General features: G+C 46.1%; 1 protein-coding gene across 1 annotated transcript; it reads right to left on the minus strand.

Moving 5' to 3' along the window:
* Positions 1–19672: 19672 nt before the first annotated feature.
* LOC133715330 (cytosolic sulfotransferase 15-like) lies at positions 19673–21050 on the minus strand. The gene has a single exon (XM_062141787.1). The coding sequence runs from the start codon at positions 20959–20961 to the stop codon at positions 19972–19974; it is 990 nt and encodes a 329-aa protein (XP_061997771.1). The 5' UTR covers positions 20962–21050; the 3' UTR covers positions 19673–19971.
* Between the last annotated feature and the right edge of the window lie 2833 nt (positions 21051–23883).

Genomic DNA, 23883 nt, shown 5'->3' on the forward strand with positions numbered 1-23883 from the left:
CCGGTGCAACTTACCAGCGGTTGATGAACGCCATGTTCGCTGAGCATCTGGGAAAAATCATCGAGGTCTACGTGGACGACATGCTAGTCAAGAGCATAAAGGCCAGCGGACATGTGGCAAACCTCAAGGTCATAGTAACCATTCTCTTGGCCTACGGTATGCGCCTCAACCCAGAGAAGTGTTTCTTTGCGGTCACTGCTAGCAAATTCCTGGGATACATCGTCAGCGAGCGAGGCATCGAGGCCAACCTAGATAAGGTCCAGGCCATCCTTAACCTGGCGGACCCTGAGTATAAGGTACACGTCCAGTGCCTCCCGGGCAAGTTAACCGCCCTTTCTCGGTTCATCTCTCGACTCACTGATAGGTGCGCCCCATTCTTCAAACTCCTCAAAACAACGCACAAGAAGGTCATCGACTGGAACCCAGAGTGCCAGGCAGCGTTCCAGGGCCTAAAGGAATACCTGGCAGCAGTCCCTCTCCTTTCTGTCCCTGTGCAAGGAGAAACACTATTCATCTACCTGGCGGTCTCGACGTCGGCGGTAAGTTGCGCCATCGTCCGGCGGGAAGGCCAAGATGAGCTTCCAGTGTTTTACGCCGGCAGAGGCATGAACGGAGCAGAAACAAGATATCCTCCCTTGGAGCAGCTAGCCCTCGCACTTATCGTCGCTGCCAGACGCCTCCGGCAATACTTCCAGGCTCACACAATCCATGTGTTAACCAATCAGCCGCTGAGGCAAGTGATGCAGAACCCTGAACACTCGGGGCGCCTCAGCAAGTGGGCCATTGAGCTCAGCGAGTTCGACATAGATTACAGGCCAAGAACCGCCATGAAAGGCCAAGCAGTGGCGGACTTCATCGCTGAGCTCACCGAGCGACAGCCGGAACCCGGTGTTGACACAAGGCCTGGAACAGAAATGGTAACCGTTGAGGAGGTAGCTCCCCCACAGTCAGATTGGAACCTGCATGTGGACGGCTCCGCCAGCGCCAAGGCCAGCGGCGCCGGAATCATCTTAACAGGACCCGGGGGACTGAACGCGGAGTACGCGTTAAAATTCAACTTCAAAGCTTCAAACAACATGGCGGAGTACGAGGCACTCATCGCCGGTCTACTCCTCGCCATTGACTCAGGGGCTGACAGCGTCAACATATTCAGCGACTCCCAGTTAGTCGTTAACCAGGTCAACGACAGCTTCCAAGCCAAGGACCAGCAGTTAGCGGCATATTTGGGGTACGTCAAAACGTTGCTAAAAAAGTTCAAATTTCACACCATTACACAAATCCCCAGGGAAAAGAACGCCAAGGCTGATTCACTGGCGAGACTGGCAACCACCCAGCCACATCAGAGTCCAGCGGACACAAGGGTAGAATACCTTGACAAGCCAAGCATCACAAAGACCCTGGCGGAGATCTTCAACATTGAAGTCAACCCCAGCTGGATGGACGAGATCATGGCATATAAGCGCAGCGGCACATTGCCAGAGGATAAGATCCAGGCAAGACAGCTCAAGCGGAGAGCAACCCGCTTCAACATTCAGAATGGCAAGCTGTACCGTCAGGGGTTCACCTACCCCAACCTCCGCTGCCTAACCCCAGAGGAGGGAAAGATCGTCCTGGCGGAAATCCACGGCGGAGAATGTGGAAACCACTCTGGCGCCAGATCATTGGCCAACCGCATATTGCGACAGGGCTACTTCTGGCCCACACTGGGTGATGACGCCCGGAAAATTTCGAGGTCTTGCCACAAATGACAACAGTTCGCAGATCTCCCACATGCACCGGCGGAACCTCTGTCAGTCATCATCGGCCCTTGGGTCCACTCCACGTGGGGCCTCGATTTGATGGGAAAATTCCAAACCGCCAAGGGCCAGTTCAAGTACATCATTGTAGCCATCGACTACAACAGCAAATGGATAGAGGCGGAGCCACTAACGGCAATTACTACCGCCAAGGTCATTCACTTCCTCTGGAAGAACATCTACTGCCGCTATGGTGTCCCACACACAATCATTACAAACAACGGTACGCAGTTCAACAACAAGGAACTCATATCGTTCACCGCCAACTTGGGCACCAAGTTGAGTTTTGCATCTGTCGCCCATCCCCAAACCAACGGCCAGGTCGAAGCGGCAAACAAGATAATCAAGAAGCTGCTAAAAAAGAAGCTCGACAGCGCCAAGGGTTTATGGGCGGAGAAGCTGCCAGAAGTCCTATGGGCCATCCGGACAACTCCAACTACCGCCACCGGCGAAACTCCTTTCTGCATGATGTTCGGCACAGAGGCGGTCCTACCTATTGAAGTAACTCAGCCTACCGCTAGGGTCGAGGGCTACTGCCCAGACACCAACGGCGACGGCATCAACCTGGACAGGGACCTCCTAGAAGAAAAAAGACTCAAGGCCCATTTGCGCAACTTGCAAAACAAAAGGCTGGCCCATTCTACAACGCCAGAGTCAAAGCCCGGAACCTCCAACTGGGGGACTGGGTAATGAAGGAAGTCATTCCACCACCAACAAAGCTCCGCCCAACTTGGGAAGGCCCATACGACATTGTGGAAGTCGTGAGCCCAGGCACCTTCTACTTAATGGACAAGGATGGCGTCAAATCGGCCCACCCTTGGAATACTGAACACCTTCGGTATTATTACAAATAGTCAGACCACTACCCAGGAGCATCTTGACTTAGCTAAATTTTTGTTTAATATTTAGCTAAGGGAAGCTACCCGACGGGTACTACCCCACTTTTGTACGCTGATCAATCAGCTATCAATGAAACGAGGAATTATTCAAACCATTGTTACCAAGTCTAGCACTGAGGGCAACTGGCAACGCCAGCGATCGTCAGCGGACCTCGTCCGCTACGAGGTGCACTTGGACCAATTTTAATTCCTTTAATGTGTCATTGATTGACAAAAGCAAAATGTAACTCAGAGTACTAACGGTACAAACACATCCCGGCAAACACCAACTCAAAATTTCATATTATTCAGCAACACATTACAAAATGATATGCCTCAACGGCTACAAAGGAAACAGGGAAGTTGCAAAATCGAGAGCGGTCTGAACTGGCCTCAGGGGTGGTCTTCGGCATCTTCTGCTCCGGCAGGCGGCGGCACGACCGCTCGACTCGTCTGATCGGACCCTCGCGCTGTCGGACTTGGGGTCTCTATGGTGCCATCCGCACGGGTGTGCGCCGCCAGGAAACCAGCGCGCGACACCTCCGACGGGGTGGGGTTGGAAGTCTGCTGGGACTCTTCCGCCGGATGTGCACCACTTTCCCCGCTCCCTGACCGAGCACCTCCCACTGGAGCTGCCACGACGTTTTTCTCCGGCGGAGTACTCTTGGTTGGCGGCGCATCAGGCTGTGACGCTTTGGCGAAGTCGATGGCGCCCTTCCGCTTCAGCATATCTATGTTTGCTAGAGCCCCAGCCTTCGCCGACTCGGTCATCGCCTTCTTAAACTCCGCAGACCGCTTGAATGCTTCGACAGCGGCTGCCGCAGCGGTATTCCCTTCAGCTCTCAGACGAGCAACCTCACCTTCTAACCGCTTCAACTCCGTCACCCTGGCGCCGGACTCCCGCTGTACGATAATAAGTTTTTTGTCCTTAGCGGCAATCCGCTCCTCCAGCAGCGCAACGTCCCGCTCCAACTTGGAGACGCGGTCATTCCTCTCCAAGTCACGCTCGATGGCCACGCGGAGCTTACCGCGGGCATCGGCAAGGTCACACTCTGCCTTCGCCAGGCGCCGCTCTGCCTCTGCTAGCTTCTCCTTCTCCTCCGCCAACTCCCTCTGGAGACCTTGAATTTCCTCCCTCAGCTCCTCCTCGACCATGGGCTGCTTCGACGCCGCCACAAACATGTCGTGCAGTCCCGCCGATATTTGCCCAAATGCCAGGTTGAAGGGCGATTGATCGATTGCTGTCGGGCGTGAGATACCCGCTAGGCCGCCGAACCCTAGCCGTTCGCAGAGGTGGAAGAGGAATTCCCGCTCCCCATCTGTCATAAACGCCGCGTACTCGGCAAATGAGTCCAGATCGCTAGCGGCGGTCTCTTCTCCCTCCACAACAACAGTCTTCGACGGAGCTTCTCGGGCCTTCCTCTGTCGGCGGGACCCGATCATCTCCACGTCCTCCCCCTCTTCCTCATCAGGAGAGTCAGCCTGCCGTCGTTTTCTCTCCAGCACCCTTTGGTTCCCGGCGGCGGTCTTCGTCACCCTCACCGGCGGTTCCTCCCTTGGCGCAGTGACAACCTCCACCGGCGACACCACCCTTTCCTTTTGGGGGCCACGCCTGTTGGCGGGCATCCGCTCTTTCTGCTGCCCAGCCGCAGCGCCTCCCTTCTTCCCGCCGGCCACTTGGACCCCCGCCTGCACTACCGGCAGACCATCCTCACCAAGATGGGAGTGGTGCGGCATTGGCAGCACCACTGGAACCTCGGACTGACTCAGCGCCAACGTCTCGGGGTTCACCAGCGTCTGTTGGGCCGCCAGCCCCTCGGCGTACATGGTCTCCAGAAAGTTGTCCACCTCGGCGCGGTCCATTGCTTTTTCGAAAGCGTCGCGACTCGATTTATTACCTGGCGGAGTTTCTAGGAAAATATACAAACCAGTCAGTCACGGCTACTTATTACAAAGGAGACATCGGTCTGACGAAAATTTCTTACCAACGAAGCGAGTAAGTTTCTGGTCGACTAGCAACTCCCAGCCAGTCAGAAGTCTAAAGTCCAGCAGGTTGCGGTTCCGCCAACAGCCTCTGATACGAGCAATGTGACACTCCTCCTCCCGCGTTAGGTTGTACCGCAGTCCCGCTGCACAAACACAAGTGGATTAGTAAGAATACCAAGTCTTCAAGATAGAAACCCCGCCGGCTACCGCCAGCGGAAATTGGTCACCAACCTCGGATAGGTTGGAACTCCGACTTAATCCTAAACGTCGGCCCTTCTTCGTTCGCTCCAGCCTGGTACTCCCATCCCTCCGTGGCGACACAGAAGGTCCCCCGCCAGTAGGACATCGAATCCCTTAGATTCTCGATCAGCTTGGGCGCTCCCTGGCGGCGGCTCAGGTTCACTTGCCCTCTGTAACCCCGGCGCTTCACATACACCAGCTCGTAGAAGTGAAGCACTTCCGCCACAGTTGGCCCCTCGCACCCGGACAACCGCCACAAGGAGTTCATCGCCAGCAGCAGACGCCACATGTTGGGACAAACCTGACCGAACGCAAGGCCGAATTCACACACCAGGATTTGTAGATTCGGCACCAGCGGTAGTGTCACTCCTTGGCGGAGTATCGCTTCATGAACGGCCGCAAATCCCACTGGGAGAATCGACGCCTTCTCATCCGCAGTCGGCGGGTGCAGCTTCACCGAGCCCGGCAGCCGGAACGTCCGCTTCATCTTGGTAACAGCGGCGAGAGTCATCCGCCCTCCTGCCTCGTCAACGGGGGTGCCATCCCGGAGGAACCACGCGGACTCAGCGTCCTCCCCCGCTGTTTCCTCATCCCCAGCGGATCCGCTGGCGGCACTGTTGCTCGCCAAGCGCTCGTCGCGCCTAGCTTTGGCCGCCGCCACCTCACCCGTCTTAGAGCTCTCCGGACGTGACGTACGACCCATGGCTACTGCCCAAGGTATGGTCTATAGCGGTTCAGGCAGTGAGGTTCCTGCATGGGCAGACGGACGCAACGAGTCAATAAATATCCTATCCGCCGCGCTGAACAACACGTCAGACCCGGAATCCTCACTGCTCGATATCTCTATGACGTTAGCCATCCCAAACCCTAAAACCCACACCAGTTAGCACAAGCACAGATCTAGCCTATTCTTAGATCAGTTATCGACAAGAACATCACCAACAGTACCCAGAAAACACAAAAACAAGAACAAATAACCAACAAACACTTGACCCAGATTCGACCATCTACCAAACCCAGATTCGACCATCTAGCAAATCCAGAAATCCCAACTGTCAGAAATACCAAAACCCATTCCCAAAAGCCCACTTTACACACTCAGAACACCCCAAATTCACAAAACCCAGAAAACTGACAACAGCAGGTACATAGAAATTCAATGGAACAGGGATGAGGTTCAGAGCACCAACCTTGATGATGAAACCTTTGCTGTGATTGCAAGCGCTTGTCCTCACCAATAGAAACCTCGTCCCCAAGATCCGATAACTCCACAGCTTTAGCCCCGCAGAACTCTATTCGCAAATTGCAGAGAGCTTGAAGACGACGACTCGGGTTTGAAGTTTTCACAAAGTGTCAAATCTCGCTAAGGTTCCCCCCCTTTTATGTCAACATCAACGCGTTCTAGGCCGTCCGCTAAAAAGAGACATCACACACCAGCCGTACACGTGTCACAATTCTTCACTTACTCTCCGGATTAACCGAGGCGTCGCCTCGGTTACGAAATCCATAATTACTATCATTAATGACGAGAAGACAGCTACGTTTAGGAGACAAGCCTCCGCACGCTAACCCTCTACGGGTTCCACACGTGTTAACCACCACCAGACGAAGCGTCTGGTGGAAGCAACCACTTGGGAAGAGTTCACCAATCGTCCGAACTCTCCGCTGAGCGAAACCCCGCCAGCAGAACTTTTCCCTTGTCATCTGCCAAGTGACGAAGTATCCGCTGAGCGAAACCCCGCCAGCGGAACTTCTCCCTTGTCATCTGCCAAGTGACGAGGTATCCGCTGAGCGAAACCCCGCCAGCGGAACTTTTCCCTTGTCATCTGCCAAGTGACGAAGTATCCGCTGAGCGAAACCCCGCCAGCGGAACTTCTCCCTTGTCATCTGCCAAGTGACGAGGTATCCGCTGAGCGAAACCCCGCCAGCGGAACTTTTCCCTTGTCATCTGCCAAGTGACGAGGTATCCGCTGAGCGAAACCCCGCCAGCGGAACTTTTCCCTTGTCATCTGCCAAGTGACGAAGTATCCGCTGAGCGAAACCCCGCCAGCGGAACTTCTCCCTTGTCATCTGCCAAGTGACGAGGTATCCGCTGAGCGAAACCCCGCCAGAGGAACTTTTCCCTTGTCATCTGCCAAGTGACGAAGTATCCGCTAGGCGCAACCCCGCCAGCGGATCTTCTCCCTTGTCATCTGCCAAGGGACGAAGTCTCCACTGAGCGAAACCCCGCCAGCGGAACTTCTCCCTTGCCATCCTGCAAGCTGGGCATCTTCCGCTATGCACCTCTAGCGGAACCTCCTTTTCAGCTTGCTAGCTGCGTATGTCGTTCAGCACTATCGCTCAACAAAATACCGCCAGGCACGTCTACCGGACGCTGCTTCCTACTGCATTTAGCGGGGGGATATCCGCCAAACGGCGAATCCCGAGGCCACGCCTCACTCTGACAACGACCGCCACGCGGTGTTACCGTCAGACCGTCCCTACGGGACACGGGGACTTGTCAACAGTCTACGACGGCCCTGATCAGGCACGTTGACCCCCGTCATTTGGGTTCTAAAGCTTGGGCTCGCTACCCAACACCCTCTACTCCGTGCAGCTCCCCCTCAACAAACAATTTGCCGACCATCCGGAGGTCTATCTTAGCCGGGGAGTGGGGGACTCCCTGGGGGGCCTAGCAGGGGCCCACCCGAAAGGGTATAAAGCGTTTGCTCAGTAAAACCAACGGTTGACAACGCACTGTCGCTAATTATGCTCTTGCAAGTCTAGCGGAAGAAAACGCTTCAAACCGTCGAACAACTCCCCAACCAAGATTGCCCTCCTTGACTGGGGACTTGGGGGACTTGTACATACATGTACATTTGCAAGCATAATTAGCTCTAATGGGCTACGCTCATTCTACCACCAAAGGTACTAATTCCAACCAAAGGAATGACATGCAGACACACCGCCAGGCGGGCTACAGCCCCAACGTCGGACCACCTCCAGATCGCCGCCAACGCGCCGCGCCAAGATGGCATCAGAAGCTTCTGAAACTGGGAACTGAGGCATATCAGTCCCACATCGAAAACAAAGAGAAGATCAACCTCTTCCTCACCTATAAAAGGTCCTTTCCTCTCTCCTCATTAATTACGCATTCAATACTTACCTACTGTTACTTTGTCAACATAAATACATTGACTAACTTAGGCATCGGAGAGTTGAAGACCGCCCAACGCGGTCTCCCTCTGACGCCCTTTGTATTTTACTTGACAGGTAGCGGAGGCTTTGAGAACGTCACAAGTATAGATCCGCCCACCGAATCAGCGTTAACAAAGGTTCAGCTACCGCCGAACTTTTAGACATTAACATCCATCAACCATGCAAACCGCAACCACGCGTTGACGTACATTAGCGGAGCACTTTATCCACCAAAGCGAAGGAGCGTCCTGCTTGGAACAACTCCAACATGATTTGGGTATTTACATCATTCCCAACTCCAACTCGCTCCAAATCGGCATAAGATAAGTAACTATATCTTCCTTTACGCTCTTTCAATTTGAGCCAATGCCATGCCTTTACATGCTTTTACTACTTTTAAAAGCATGCCTACAACATTTCTTATATTTGGCAACACTTTCTAGGCCTTACATGCTAGATATGCCATGCTTCACATACCGATCTCAATGATCCTTTAGCATATCTACAAAAATGCAAAAATGATATTAGCATCCACATTACAAGTACATGCTATACACATATGCCATGCTTCTATTTAATTGCAACTCAGTTAAATAAACATGGGACACTCAAACAAAATATTATTACTTGCTCTATGTGTTTATCATTTTTCATTCAGACCAACCGCCAAGCGGTAAGGCAACACCTCATAATGACAATGACCGCTACGCGGTATTGCAGTCAAGTTTCTCCTCTGAGAAATAGCAAAGGGACTAGTTAACACAGCCCACGGCAGCCATTGATCCGGCAGTTAACCCCGACGCTTGGGTACCAAAGATTGGGCTCGCTACCCAACACCCTCTGCTCCGCGCAGCTCCCCTCATCAAACAATTTTCCGACCATCCGGAGGTCTATAGCCAGGAGTGGGGGACTCCTCGCAGGGCCTAGCAGGGGCCCACCCGAAAGGGCAAAAGCGTTTGCTCCGACCAATTCTAGATGGACGACACACTCGCACTAATTATGCTTGATATACGGCACAAAGCTACGCTTTGGTATCAACCCACAAGAACACCCTCCTTGACTGGGGACTTCGGGGACTTGTACATACAGCCTAGCATAATTAGCAATGGTCACGCTCATGCCTCAGGGCATCACCTTCGAGCTACACGTTAAAGCCTCATGGAAACGCCAGGCTTTCGCGCTCGTGCCTCAGCGGCACCGCCGAGCTTTCGCGCTCGTGCTTCAGCGGCACCACCGAGCTTTTCGTGCTCGTGCCTCAGCGGCACCGCCCAGCTTTTCGCGCTCGTGCCTCAGCGGCACCGCCCAGCTTTTCGCGCTCGTGCCTCAGCGGCACCGCCGAGCTTTCGCGCTCGTGCTTTAGCGGCACCCCCGAGCTTTTCGCGCTCGTGCCTCAGCAGCACCGCCCAGCTTTTCGCACTCGTGCCTCAGCGGCACCGCCCAGCTTTTCGCGCTCTCGCCTCAGCGGCATCGCCGAGCTTTCGCGCTCGTGCCTCAGCCGCACCGCTGAGCTTTCGCGCTCGCGCTTCAGCGGCACCACCGAGCTTTTCGCGCTCGTGCCTCAGCGGCACCGCCCAGCTTTTCGCGCTCGTACCTCAGCGGCACCGCCGAGCTTTCGCGCTCGTGCTTCAGCGGCACCACCGAGCTTCCGTTCATGCCTCCCCGGCATCCTGAGCTTTCGCTCATGCCTTCCCGGCACTCTTGAGCTTCCGCTCACGAGCTTACCGCTCATGCCTTCGCCGCACCCCCGAGCTTCCGCTCACAAGCTTACCGCTCATGCCTTCCCGGCACCCCGAGCTTTCACTCATGCCTTCCTGGCAACCCACGAGCTTCCCGCTCATGCCTTCCCGGCACCCACGAGCTTCCCGCTCATGCCTTCCCGGCACCCCGAGCTTTCGCTCATGCCTTCCCGGCACCCACGAGCTTCCCGCTCATGCTTCCCGGCACCACGAGCTTCCGCTCATGCCTCCCCGGCAACCCACGAGCTTCCCGCTCATGCCTTCCCGGCACCCCGAGCTTTCGCTCATGCCTTCCCGGCAACCCACGAGCTTCCCGCTCATGCCTTCCCGGTACCCACGAGCTTCCCGCTCATGCCTTCCCGGCACCCCGAGCTTTCGCTTATGCCTTCCCGGCAACCCACGAGCTTCCCGCTCATGCCTTCCCGGCACCCCGAGCTTCCGCTCATGCCTTCCCGGCAACCCTTGAGCTTCCCGCTCATGCCTTCCCGGCAACCCTCGAGCTTTCGCTCATGCCTTCCCGGCAACCCCGAGTTTCCCGCTCACGACCTTTCCGCTCATGCCTTCCCGGCAATCCTCAAGCTTTACGCTCATGTCTACTCGACACACCACACGTTAATGGAACATTGAATTTTTCTACCATTTGTCGTTTACCGACCGCGACAAATCAAATTCTTTTCGCGTTCCATTAATACGAGCGACAACCAAACAAATACAAGCGTTCACGTATTTATCATTCACGAATTACAAACACTTACCTTCGCACCGCTCATGCAACTTACATTTGTCATATGCAATCCATATGCTCACACGACCATACGCGTTCTCGAGTTTGTACGTCATAATCGATCGTACTCGGCACCATTCGCGTGTATGCATCAACATGTATCACGCACCCCATACGTTCATATATGCCAACGCATATCAATGCAACTCACATTTGTTGCCCAATGCAACGAGCATTCTACATATGCCTGTTTTTTGCCTTTGTTGTGCAGATTAATGAGTCCCTTCTAGCTTACGGAGTTCGGGGACTTCTAGGGGCTCCGTACCGCCCGGTTACTTATGCTTGGTGACATCATGTGTATAACTCCCCAACCAAGAAGCTCCTCTTACTTGGGGACTTCGGGGACTTGTAGATACCTCTCACTATGCATGGCTAGTTTGCTATCTCACCAAGCATAATTAACACCCTCTTTGGGACACCCACAAGCCATGGTGAGGCCCAACCGCTACTTGCATCTTGTAGCCCTATGTTCAAGCTACGCTACGGTATCCGGAAGTCGCAAATCCGCTGCCGGGAAGCCACATTTCCGGCCTTGCCAAGTTGCCTCCATAATATGCATTTCTATACTAGAATAGTTGTTTGCTTGTCCTACATCTAAGAAAATGTAAAGGAGATGGCTTCCTTCACCTATAAAAGAAATGCCTCCTCCCACTTAAACATCATCCCATTACATCTCTTGTAATCTTGTTAGGCCGCAAGGCTCGACACAATAGTATAAGCTTTCAAGTGGACGTAGTCTCCCGCTAAGGCGGGAGGTGAACCACTATACTTCGCTTGTGTCACTCTCTCTCTCTCTCTCTCTCTAAAGCTAACTAGAGATCCCACAGATCACTAACGTTAACATTTAGGGAAGAGGAAACCAAGTTAGAACTAAGAATCATGTGTAATTTTAATGATTTCAGAAAAATATTTAATATTATTTTACTTTATGTTTCACTTTTATATGCATACTACATATTCCGATTTAGGTGGTTAAATTCCAGCGACTCCGAGTGTGAGGTGTGAAAAGCGAGTAGTATTGATATATTTATCACACACTAGACCTGACATATATACCTTATATGTTGTTTGGTAAGTCAGTTTATTCACGCATTTAGTTAAGAGTATATGAATAAGGTCCTGAGATATTTGAAGACTAAACAAGATACATGATTGCAATTTGCTTCGATTGAAGGACTCATTTTTAATGGATACAATGATGCAAATTGGGCGAGAGCTATCGATAATATACAGATTGGGTAGTTTATCATTGTTCAAGGTAATTAGGTTACTTGGAGAAATGAAAAACAAAAAAAATTCAAGGTCCAGTACAAAGGCAGAGTTTTGAGGTCTAATGCGGAGTCAGGGTTTCAAGGTATGACATTTATTGTATGTGGTCTATTATGAAATAAAAACGTGCTAAAAATCTTGGCCGAAAGATTATTTATAAATAAAGTTTAGTAAAAAAAAGTCCATTGACATATATTCATATTTAACAACCCACTGAATAAGTTGAGCATGATTCATTTTGCACCAACTTTATGTCACTTTTGACCCTTGGATTTTGCATACAGTGACGATGAGAAGATTTTAATGGAAATCTGGCAACATGACACCTTACATTTATTCTATTAAGATGCGCAAGCCACTAACATTTTACAGGACAGTAAACAGAGAAGCTAACACAAATCGACTTATGTGTGTCTATTCAAACTAGGATTAGTTTTATGATTGTAATAGGAGAGAATGTTCTAGAATTCCTAGTCCTATTCGGAATAGTTTTCCTTGTAACATTAGAACATGTACTTTGTAATCCCTATATATATAGGGCTCCTATTCTCAATATTGCATACACAATTCTCTCATCAATCTCTCTCAAAACTCTCATTCTTAAACACGTTATCAGCACGAGTTCTAACCACAAACCAAAAACCAAAACCCGAAAACCTTCTCCATCGTTGCACCTAGCCTGAGCTAGCCGAGCCGCTATTGCCACCTACCGCGCCCGTGCGCCTGCAGCCTTGCAGCCCTCTCGGCCCAGCCTCCTCCTGCGACTTCGCTGCCACTGCAGCCTTCTCAGATCACCACACACCACCGCTGCCCCTGCAGCCTTTCCAGTCATCCAAACAGCCACCAAACCGGCCACTAAAACCGGACCAACAGCAGCAGTTTTCGGCCTACATTCCTTCAACCTTTGGCAGCAACTAAAACCCACTGCTGCCATCACCACCGAGCCATCCAAAGTCCCCTCCATCGATCAACAATAATCCAAGCTTCTATAAGTTCAAGAATTCAAGATTTCAAGGTTTCAAGCTTCAAACAAGCAAGTAAGTTTTTAAATTAAAGTTACCGCTTTTTGAAATTTAATTTCTCCTTCTTTTCTTCGGGGACTTGTAACCTCCTTGCTTCTTCATCCCACCTTTCTTATAACGTGGGTTCGATTCTTGAAAAGCGGAATCGTGGGGATTCACGCTATTAACGAACTAAGAGCGTTCGTAAGACTTCGGACTAAGAGTGTCTATAAGCATCGATTTATGACCATATAAACATCATTGTTTCGGTCTAATCCAATCATTCTTGGTAGCATAGCTCGGAAATCTTATTATTTAGTTGTCGTGGAAGTTTTTAACTCCGAAACTAATATATTTCTTCTTCTTATTTCAGGATGTCGAAGCCGAAGCTTGACTTTCCTATACTTGACTCAACTGGCTCAGAATATCATAGTTGGGTCACGGATGTTGAGAACCACCTCACTTCAAAAGGGATCCTACCCGTAATTCAGGCACCAAACCCTGCGCTTATTTTTGAGCGTACGGCTACAAATAATGCCACCGCTCTCATCTTGATGAGACACCACATGGATAAATCACTCCGATTGGAGTACATGGCAATCAAGGATGCTAGAGAATTATGGGTTGCGCTAGAAGAGCATTTTGGCAATGTCAAGGACTCCCTCTTCCCCGATTTGAAAGTTCAATGGAGCAATCTACGATTCGCCGACTTCAAGTCCGTAGCTGAATTTAATTCAGAAGCTCTACGCCTCAAAACCATGTTGGGGTTCTGTGGACAACCCGTCACAGAGAAAGAGCTAATTGAGAAAACTCTCTCCCCTTTCCCTGTCTCAGCAATTTTGGTATCAAAACAATATCGAAATGAGTACAATACTGGACGGATCACGAGGTTTCATCAGCTAATTAATGTTATGTATGTAGCTGAAAAACATGATAATATCCTCGTGAAGAATTATAATTCAAGGCCGGTCGGAACTAAGAGCGTTCAAGAGACGAATTATAATAATGCACCCAAAGGAGGGCGTAAGGAGCGGAACCCTAAAAATAAGGGACACAAAGGACGTATTGGTCCATACAACCGCCCTACAAAGGAAGGAAACCGTCAAAATGAAGGACGGACACGTGGCAATACATGGCAACATGGGAGAAGTGGTCGTGGGGCTCCCAACGTGGTGGAGCCGCCCAAGGCCGTGGGAATGGTGCCAACTCCTCTAGGGGACACCACCCAAGTGCAAAAAATGCACCTTAATTAAAGGGAGGCAATCACAATGACATGTGTCATTGATGTGGATCCAGTGAGCATTGGTTCAAGCAATCAATTAGCTGCGCATTACAAGGCATATAGAGACTTTAGAGAGCATGAAGCCTATCTTGCCGAAGAAGAAGAGGATGGTGATGATGCCAACGTCAATCTCACCATAGCGGACTTCAAATCTGACAAAGAATTGCACAAGGATGCTGCAGATTTTGATTAGTATAGTCCATTATTTTTCCAAGAATTATGTAATGGCAATTATGCCTTAATCAATAAAATGACTAATTGTATTCACTCTTTCTCACTAGGCGTACTCAAAAGTAAATGTGATGTCTAGGAAAGGTTTGAACTGAGAGAACGGTTTTAAAAGTGAGCAATGCTCCACCAAAATCTCGCCTTACCTTACCTGGTCACAACCAAATTGGAATTACCAAACGGATTGAGTGACTACGATTTGATTTTTCTTTTGGATTAGATTATGGTCACGAAACTTTGATGTAATCATTGGCTATTTTATTAATAAAGTATCGATTTATTTTTTAATATCTTGGACATATTTTAATTTCGAACTTTATTATTTTTCAGTATGTTTCCCGGAGAGCTAGAATGCCTCGTGGATAGTGCAACTACACATACCATCCTTCGAAATAGGCAACTATTCCTATGGATGACGCCTTCTCGATCTCCCGTGACTACGATGGCTGGATCACCTCAATTGATTCATGGTAGAGGACCAGCCCAATTTATGTTGCCAAATGGCACAACTTTAAATGTCACCAAAGCTCTTTATGCTCCTAGGAGTTATGAAATATTGTTCGGACAACTTCTCTTCATGTGGAAACACATTGTGAGAATGGACAAGAGTTTCTTTGCATAACCTCTAATGACTACGGACATAAAAGAGTCTTAGAGAAACTTATGTGTCGATCTAGTAGGTTGTATGCAACCACTATTCGAATTATTGAATCCAATCATGTTATGAGAGATGATTTATGGGTTTCCGACACATATAGGCTTTGGCATGACCGTTTGGGACATCCAGGTCGTGATATGATGATCCGTATATTAAAGACTTCGCATGGACATCCATTTTTCAGAACGAAGAGAAGTAAAAATCGGATTTTGGACTGCGAAAGAGCCCCTGCGCCTCACAGCGCCGTTCACCCCCAAAACCGGCCTTCACTGGCCTGCGCCGCCGTCCCCCTGCGGCCCAAGGGTGGCTTTGACACCACCAATGCTCTTTTGTCTCCAAATTTTACTTCGCAAGTCTATTGTGACTTCGTGGCTCAACCAAAATCCTCATTGGTTGTTTCTCAAGCCCATCATTCGTTCTGCAAAGCCTGCTCTTTAGCAAAATTAGGATCGAGACCATCCTATACAAAGAACACTAAAGAAAATATACCATTCTTGCAAAGAATCCAAGGTGATATTTGTGGACCTATTCAACCACCATGCAGACCATTTAGATATTTTATGGTGTTGGTTGATGCATCGACACGCTAGTCACATGTCATGCTTTTGTCCACAAGGAACGCTGCATTTGCTAAACTCCTAGCACAAATTATTAAATTAAGGGCTCACCACCCTGATCATCCTATTAAGTCTATAAGATTAGACAACGCTGGGGAGTTTACATCAAAAACTTTTGATGACTATTGCATGTCCATTGGGATTGATGTTGAACATCTTGTTCCTCATGTTCACACCCAAAATGGTCTCGCAGAAGCCGCCATTAAACGACTACAAATGGTTGCTAGAGCATTGGTAATGCGCACCAATCTCCCTATTTCTGCCTGGGGCTATGCAATATTACATGAAACTGTGCTTATTCGTCTGAGACCCACTGCCACTCAACCCTTCTCTGCGTCCCAGATGGTGACTGGGTATGAGCCTGATATCTCATATTTACGCATATTTGGGTGTGCAATTTATGTGCCAATTGCGCCTCCACAGCACACCAAAATGGGTCCTCAACGACGATTAGGCATTTATGTTGGATATGATTCTCCAACAATTGTCCGCTACATAGAACCCTTGACAGGCGATCTCTTTACCGCTAGATTTGCGGATTGTCACTTCGATGAGAGAGTCTTCCCGTCGTTAGGGGGAGATAAGAACATAAATGTTCAACAGGAATGATAGGAAATGTCGTGGTCTGTCCCCACTATGTCTCATCTTGATCCCCGAACCGCACAGTCTGAAATTGAAGTGCGGAGAATTCTCGATCTTCAGAACGTAGCAGAATCGATGCCTAATGCGTTTTCTAATATCGCTAAAGTGACGAGATCACATATATCTGCTGCAAACGTGCCTGCAAGGATTGATGTCCCTAAAATTAGAGGACATGACGCCATCTCAAGGGCAACTGAGCATGGTGCCAACGTCCCCTCTCACAGTGATGGTGACGTTGTGGCTATGCCCACGGCTCCTGCCAAGAAGCGCGGGAGGCCCATAGGTTCGATGGATTCTCGCCCAAGAAAGAAAGGGAGTTTGGCACAAAATAATCCATTAATCATCGATGTGAATAATCCATCTCATGAGAATATTCCGGATTATGGTTATGTCCAAGAGACATCATTGGAGGACACTCCAATATCATAACCAATTCCAGAGAATAGAGAGATCTCTATGAATTACACTAGTGTACATGAGATGATGGATAGAAATTCTATGGCTATTGATGATGCATTTGCATATCATATTGCAAAAGGAATTATAGAATATGATGATATCGAACCTCGCTCTGTCGAAGAATGTCAACGAAAAGTCGATTGGCCTAAATGGAAAGATGCGATCCAGGCTGAATTAGATTCACTAGCAAAGAGACAGGTGTTTAGGTCTATAACGCGGACACCTCCAGATGTAAAACCTGTTGGCCATAAATGGGTCTTTGTTAGAAAGCGTAATGGGAAAAATGAGGTGGTTAGATATAAAGCCCGCCTCGTGGCGCAAGGTTTCTCACAACGCCTTGGAATCGACTACGAGGAGACATATTCTCCAGTAATGGACGTTATAACGTTCCGCTACATTGTCAGTTTGGTAGTTTCTGAAAAACTAGACATGCAGCTTATGGATGTGGTTACAGCATATCTCTATGGGGATCTAGATTCAGAGATATATATGAACGTTCCAGATGGACTTCAATTACCCAAATCAAGTGGCTCTAAACCACAGAGCGCGTTTTCAATAAGATTAAAACGCTCACTATATGGATTAAAACAATCCGAACGGATGTGGTATAACCGTCTAAGTGACTACTTGATTGGGAAGGGATATATTAACAATGAAATATGCCCATACGTGTTCATTAAAAGAACAAGTTCCGGATTTGCAATTGTAGCAGTTTATGTCAATGACATGAACCTAATTGGAACTCTAGATGAGTTAAAGGAAACTGTTAAATATTTGAAATCCGAATTTGAGATGAAAGATCTTACGAAAACACGGTTTTGTCTCGGTTTAGAACTCGAGCACCGTAGTGATGGGATTCTGATCCATTAGTCTGCATATACTCAGAAAATTCTTAGGCGCTTTAATGAAGATAAAGCAAAACCTGTGAGTACTCCTATGATTGGCCGTAGTCTTGAGCCCGGAAAAGATCCGTTTCGTCCAAAGGATGAGGACGAAGAATCATTAGAGGCCGAAGTGCCCTATTTAAGTGCAATAGGCGCATTATTGTACTTAGCTCAATGCACAAGACCGGACATCTCATTCGCAGTGAACTTGTTAGCTCGACATAGCTCTGCGCCAACACACTGCCATTGGATTGGTGTAAAGACAATCTTTCGATACCTAAGAGGTACGATTGATATAGGCCTATTCTATCCCTACAGAGAGAAGGAATGACGGAAATTTGGGATTAGACCCCAAGAAGCAAAACGCCACAGTCCAAAATCTTGCCGCCGGCCATGTTGCCGGCGCCGGCGCCGTCCATGGTGGTCGGCATCCCCTTACTCCCCAACATCAAAACGACAATGATGTTTTGATGGGTTTTTCTTATGCAGGGTATCTCTCTGACCCTCACAAAAGTCGCTCCCAAACGGGTTATGTCTTTACCATGGGAAGCACTGCGATATCTTGGAGGTCTACAAAACAGACTCTTGTTGCTACTTCCTCAAATCATGCAGAGATTATTGCTCTACATGAAGCTGTACGTGAATGTGTATGGTTAAGGTCTGTAATTAGACATATTCAAGGAAGTTGTGGTTTGAAGTCTACCACGGATGAACCTACATGCATTTATGAGGATAATGCAGCTTGTATTGAGCAAATGAAGTTAGGTTTCATCAAGGGCGACAACACCAAGCATATATCGCCTAAATTCTTTTATAATCAGCAACGTACAACAATCGCTTCTAAAGATTGAAGTAAATCAAATCCGATCAGAGGATAATGTAGCAGACTTATTTACCAAGTCGTTACCTAAATCCATATTTGAGAAACATGTGAAGAGCATCGGATTGAGAAAGTTATCCGAACTCCCACGATTGCAGCAATCAGGGGGAGATATCGACATCAGGGGGAGTTATAATGTCTACATGTTCGATCTCGAAGAGTGAAGGACGTGTTGTACTCTTTTTCTCCTCCTCGAGCTTGTTTTTGTCCCACAGGGTTTTTCACTCGAGCAAGGTTTTTAACGAGGCAACGGATGAAGCGTCACCACCAAGTTTGAGCGGCACAAGGGGGAGTGTTGAAGGAAATTGACTTATGTGTGCCTATTCAAACTAGGATTAGTTTCATGATTTTTTTTTTTTAATTTTTTTATTTTTATTTTTATTTTTTTCCTTTGTTAAAAGAGGATCAAAGGATTAGTTTCATGATTGTAATAGGAGAGAATGTTCTAGAATTTCTAGTCCTATTCGGAATAGTTTTCCTTGTAACATTAGAACATGTACTTTGTAATCCCTATATATAGGGCTCCTATTCTCAATATTGCATACACAATTCTCTCATCAATCTCTCTCAAAACTCTCATTCTTAAACACATGTGTAATTTTAACGATTTCAGAAAAATATTTAATATTATTTTACTTTATGTTTCACTTTTATATGCATATTACATATTTCGATTTAGGTGGTTAAATTCCAGCGACTCCGAGTGTGAGGTGTGAAAAGGGAGTAGTATTGATATATTTATCACACACTAGACTTGACATATATACCTAGCTTATATGTTGTTTGGTGTCAGTTTATTCACGCACTTAGTTAAGAGTATATGAATAAGGTCCTGAGATATTTGAAGACTAAACGAGATAAGTGATTGCAATTTGCTTCGATTGAAGGACTCATTTTTAATGGATACAATGATGCAAATTGGGCGAGAGCTATCGAGAATATACGGATTGGGTAGTTTATCATTGTTCGAGGTAATTAGGTTACTTGGAGAAATGAAAAACAAAAAATTTTCAAGGTCAATTACAAAGGCAGAGTTTTGAGGTCTAATGCGGAGTCAGGGTTTCAAGGTATGACGTTTATTGTATGTGGTCTATTATGAAATAAAAACGCGCTAAAAATCTTGGCCGAAAGATTATTTATAAACAAAGTTCAGTAAAAAAAAAGTCCATTGACATATATTCATATTTAACTACCCACTGAATAAGTTGAGCATGAATCATTTTGCACCAACTTTATGTCACTTTTGACCCTTGGATTTTGCATACAGTGAGGATGAGAATATTTTTAAAGGAAATCTGGCAACATGACACCTTACATTTATTCTATTGAGATGCGCAAGCCACTAACATTTTACAGGACAGTAAACAGAGAAGCTAACACAAATCATATATGATTAATAATGGAACCAGAGAGCTCAATTAATGGACCCCAAGCTGCTGGACTGGATCTGCTAGCTAAGAAAACACATTGAATTTCAAACCAGAACCACCCAACCTTTCTTCTATGACTTTGGACAACCTCTCCGCCATCTTAGGGCTCAAATAGTTAACCCAATCTCCCACCTCAGCTTTTCTAAACAGGCTCTTATTCTCGAAGTTCTTGACAAACATGCCACTTTTATTCACCTCCAATTTCTTCATGGTCTCAAAAGAACAGAGCTTTTCTATATCTTGAATCACACCATTTCTCTCCTCCTCCAAAGTAAAAGGGTACTCCAGGAACTTTGCCAATGTTTTCAAGTGAAGTGCACCATCTTCCTTCATGTCCTCGTACTTTAAGAACATGACCTTGTCGGGTCTGTTCAAGCTCTCTTTCCAGTACCCCAACATGTGCTCCCAAAATGGACCAAACCCAACGATGCCCTTGCAATACAAATCAAAGGCCTCCTCAAGGGACATTGGAGTTTCAGACTGTGGCTTCCCTTTGTTGACGAAATGCCAACTAGAAACAAATGTGTCGAATGGGTTTCTGCAGATATAAACTATCTTACAGTTGGACTTTTTGATTGTACCCAAAGAAGGATAAGGAATGTGTGTCCCAAACAGTCTTGGCTCAGGAAAGTTGGAGAGATCAGGAAGTTGGTTGTTTGCATAGAGATTGTACTCGAGGAATGGCACAAGGTGATGAGGGTTGGAAGTGAGCAAAGGATGGCTCTTGATTGAGAAGCGGTGTCGGTTCACGATAGCAAAAGCCAAGGCTTTTAACCATGTTGTGCCGGATTTTGGGATGGTGGCCAAGACTACGTCGGAGTCATTAGCTTGGAAGTGGTTTTGGAAAGCCATTATGGATTGGATTTCAGCAGATTGGCACCAGAAACCCTGGAATCGATATTGGTGCAGGGTTCTCCAGCCTTTCTCTTTGGGGAGAGAAAGAAGGAGTGCCTTGCACTCATCACTGAGCTTTTCTTCCTCGTGATCAGCCGGCTGGTTTTCTGTGATAGCCATTGAAGCTTTAGGGGGCAGTAAGAAATTAAAATTGGCATGAAAGTTAGCTCAGAGAGACACCCACATATATAGTACCTAAGCTAGTAGTACGTTCCTTCTCTCATGCATCTGCTACAAGCACACGGATTATTTGGTTCTAGTCTAGGCGAACACGTACCTACCTTAGTCGCTATCTAGTTACACGTTATTTAAGCACGTTTTAGCTTATTCCCCATCAAATTTGTGACATAACATGTGAAAATTCTTCCATGCACCCACATAACCATGTTGTGCGAATTGAAAGCTCTAACGTCATTATGTTACCATTAATCCCTGTCAACCTTTTTTGGGTATCTCAAAAGAGAAAAGGTTTCCTATTTTGGGGTATCTGTATTGCGTGAATCTGCTCAATTATTTTTGTTTTCAACCTCTCACCAGAACAAGATTGGGCAGATGGGGTTAACGTTCAAATTTTCCTCTACTTCTTTACTCTTTACTTGCATGCTTTTGTAGTTGATAACAGATAACAAAGACCTAAATTAAGGTTTCCTTGTGTTTTTTTTTAAAAAAAATTTTAATTTAATTTATTTTTTTTTTATGATAGACTCTAATATGAGATATATGGATCAGTTTTATCAGATATTTGACAAAACATAATCAAGTGAAAGGGAATTCAGATCTGCTGATATTAACCTTGTTAGTATAGAGATTTTCCTTAACCGCTCTAACTAGCAAATTTTCGCTAAAAGTAATCAGGAGAGTACTAGAGACCCTCAATAATATTACAAATTGGTAAGAATCCACTGAAAGGGAAATTATATCGTTATTGGAGAAGGAAAAAGAAAGTGATAAACGTATCTGGGGAAAGGTGGTGGGAGGAGATGTTTCAATCGAATTGAAGGCAGTGTCCCTACCTAGCGTAGAGCAAGTGATATAGGTATTAGGTGGATGATATAAATTAAAGGATATGCATGGACCATTTTGCCAGTGGATGTAATGGCGTTGACAGATTATCTTCGCCGCAAGAAGCACAGCACACACAGCATGTTAATCGCGTGGCAAGCAGCAACTTAAACATGCAAGATTGATCGAGGTACCAGTTGGACGACAGCTTCCCAAGCTTTTATGTTTGTAGGTCCTTTTGTTTTTGGAAGTTATGTTTGTAGGTCCTTCGTCTTTGTTTGCCGACAGAAAATGACAGTGAACAGTTACAATATTATTTATCTTTTTACTCTAATTTCTGGGTCCATAAAATCTCTCCTCATGTCCTTTGGTGCCCTTTTTCCTGTTTCTGTTCCTTTGGTGCCTCGCTTTGCTTTTCCAGAACATCGACAGATTTCATATAAAATCTCTCCTCGCTTTGCTTAGGTTGTTTTTGTGGCAAATGTCCAATATATTTAGTTGCTCAAAGAACAATATTGGTATAAGGAGTTCACTCATCTAAGAGACAATTTTGTAGAGATTGTAATAGATAAATGAAGGAAAATGATTTGTGGCCTCAATGAGGCCTAAGATTTGTGGCCTCAATTCTAGGTGTCATGCCATGTCACCTACACACATCACCTATTTGTCAAATCATGCCATGTAATTCTTGAGTAAAAAGACAATCTTATCCTTCCAAAATCTAATGACTCTAAATTATTTTGGTTTTTATCTAAAAATAAAATATATTATTTTGGTTTTTTTTTCTTTTTCTTTTTTTCGTTATATATATAATTATATATATATATATATATATATATATATATATATAATTCGTCAAAAAAAATTATATACAAATATGTGTTTGTGTGTATAAATATATATATATATATATATATATATATATTAATGTATATATATTCGATGTAGAATTAATATAGTGTGTATATATATATATATATTAATGTCATAATTCTAACCCACAAAATTAAAAAAAAAAATTGATTAAAAAAAAGTCTAATTTAAAATTGATTCCACAAAAATGGAAAGAAAATATATTAATATCTTAATTATAACCCATCAAATTTGGTAAATTGAAGTAATATTCAACTCTTTTAATAAATGAATTTAATAAAATTAATGGAAGATTATTAGTTTACCTTACACTAACAAGTTAATTAGACTATTAGTGCGTATTCTATGATTTCATTAATGGTAAAGGCTTGAGGGCAGCCGTACTGACCGTTATTTAAAAAAAAAAAACAAGTTAATTAGAAAAGTCAAAAATTAAATTGGATCCACAAAAATGGAAAGAAAATGTATTGAAATCGTAATTAAAACCTATGAAATCTGGTAATTGAAGAGGTAAGAAAATATCATTAATAAATTGATCGAATGATAAAATTCTAGATTCCATCATTTCAAAATTTCTCGATAATTTAATAATGTCTCATCCAAACGCAACATTAGGAAGTGTTCCTTAAAGGTCAAGTGAGACTTCACTAATACAACTGTTCATTTATTTTTACATGAAAAAACAATCATAATGTTATTAATGCTATGTAGAAATTCAATGAACAATAGGTGTATAACACAGCAATAATCAAAGAAAAAGTGCAATTAAGGAAGGTGTAAAATAGAAGTCATCGTCCACATTAACATTAAAGTTAGCTAACATGTCTTACACGAACAAATAAGTAATAAGTAGCTAATAATGAGCCAGTAAAGTTTACTAGGGACTTTTCCCTAATGGCATATTTACACTGAAATAGAATCATCATCCACACTGAAATTTAAAGTCAGCTAACATGTCTTACAGTAACAAATAAGTACTGAGTAGCCAATGATGAGCTAGTAGAGTTCACTGGAGACCTTTACCTAGAAGCCATCATCTACTGAAACTGAAAGAACTAACATGTCTTGCACGAACAAGTAAGTATTAAGTAGCCAATGATGATCTAGTAGAGTTCACTGGAGACCTTTACCTAATGGCATATTCACACTTAAATAGAAGCCATCATT

Source organism: Rosa rugosa, chromosome 6, assembly GCF_958449725.1.
Source record: "Rosa rugosa chromosome 6, drRosRugo1.1, whole genome shotgun sequence".
Classification (NCBI taxonomy): Eukaryota; Viridiplantae; Streptophyta; class Magnoliopsida; order Rosales; family Rosaceae; genus Rosa; species Rosa rugosa.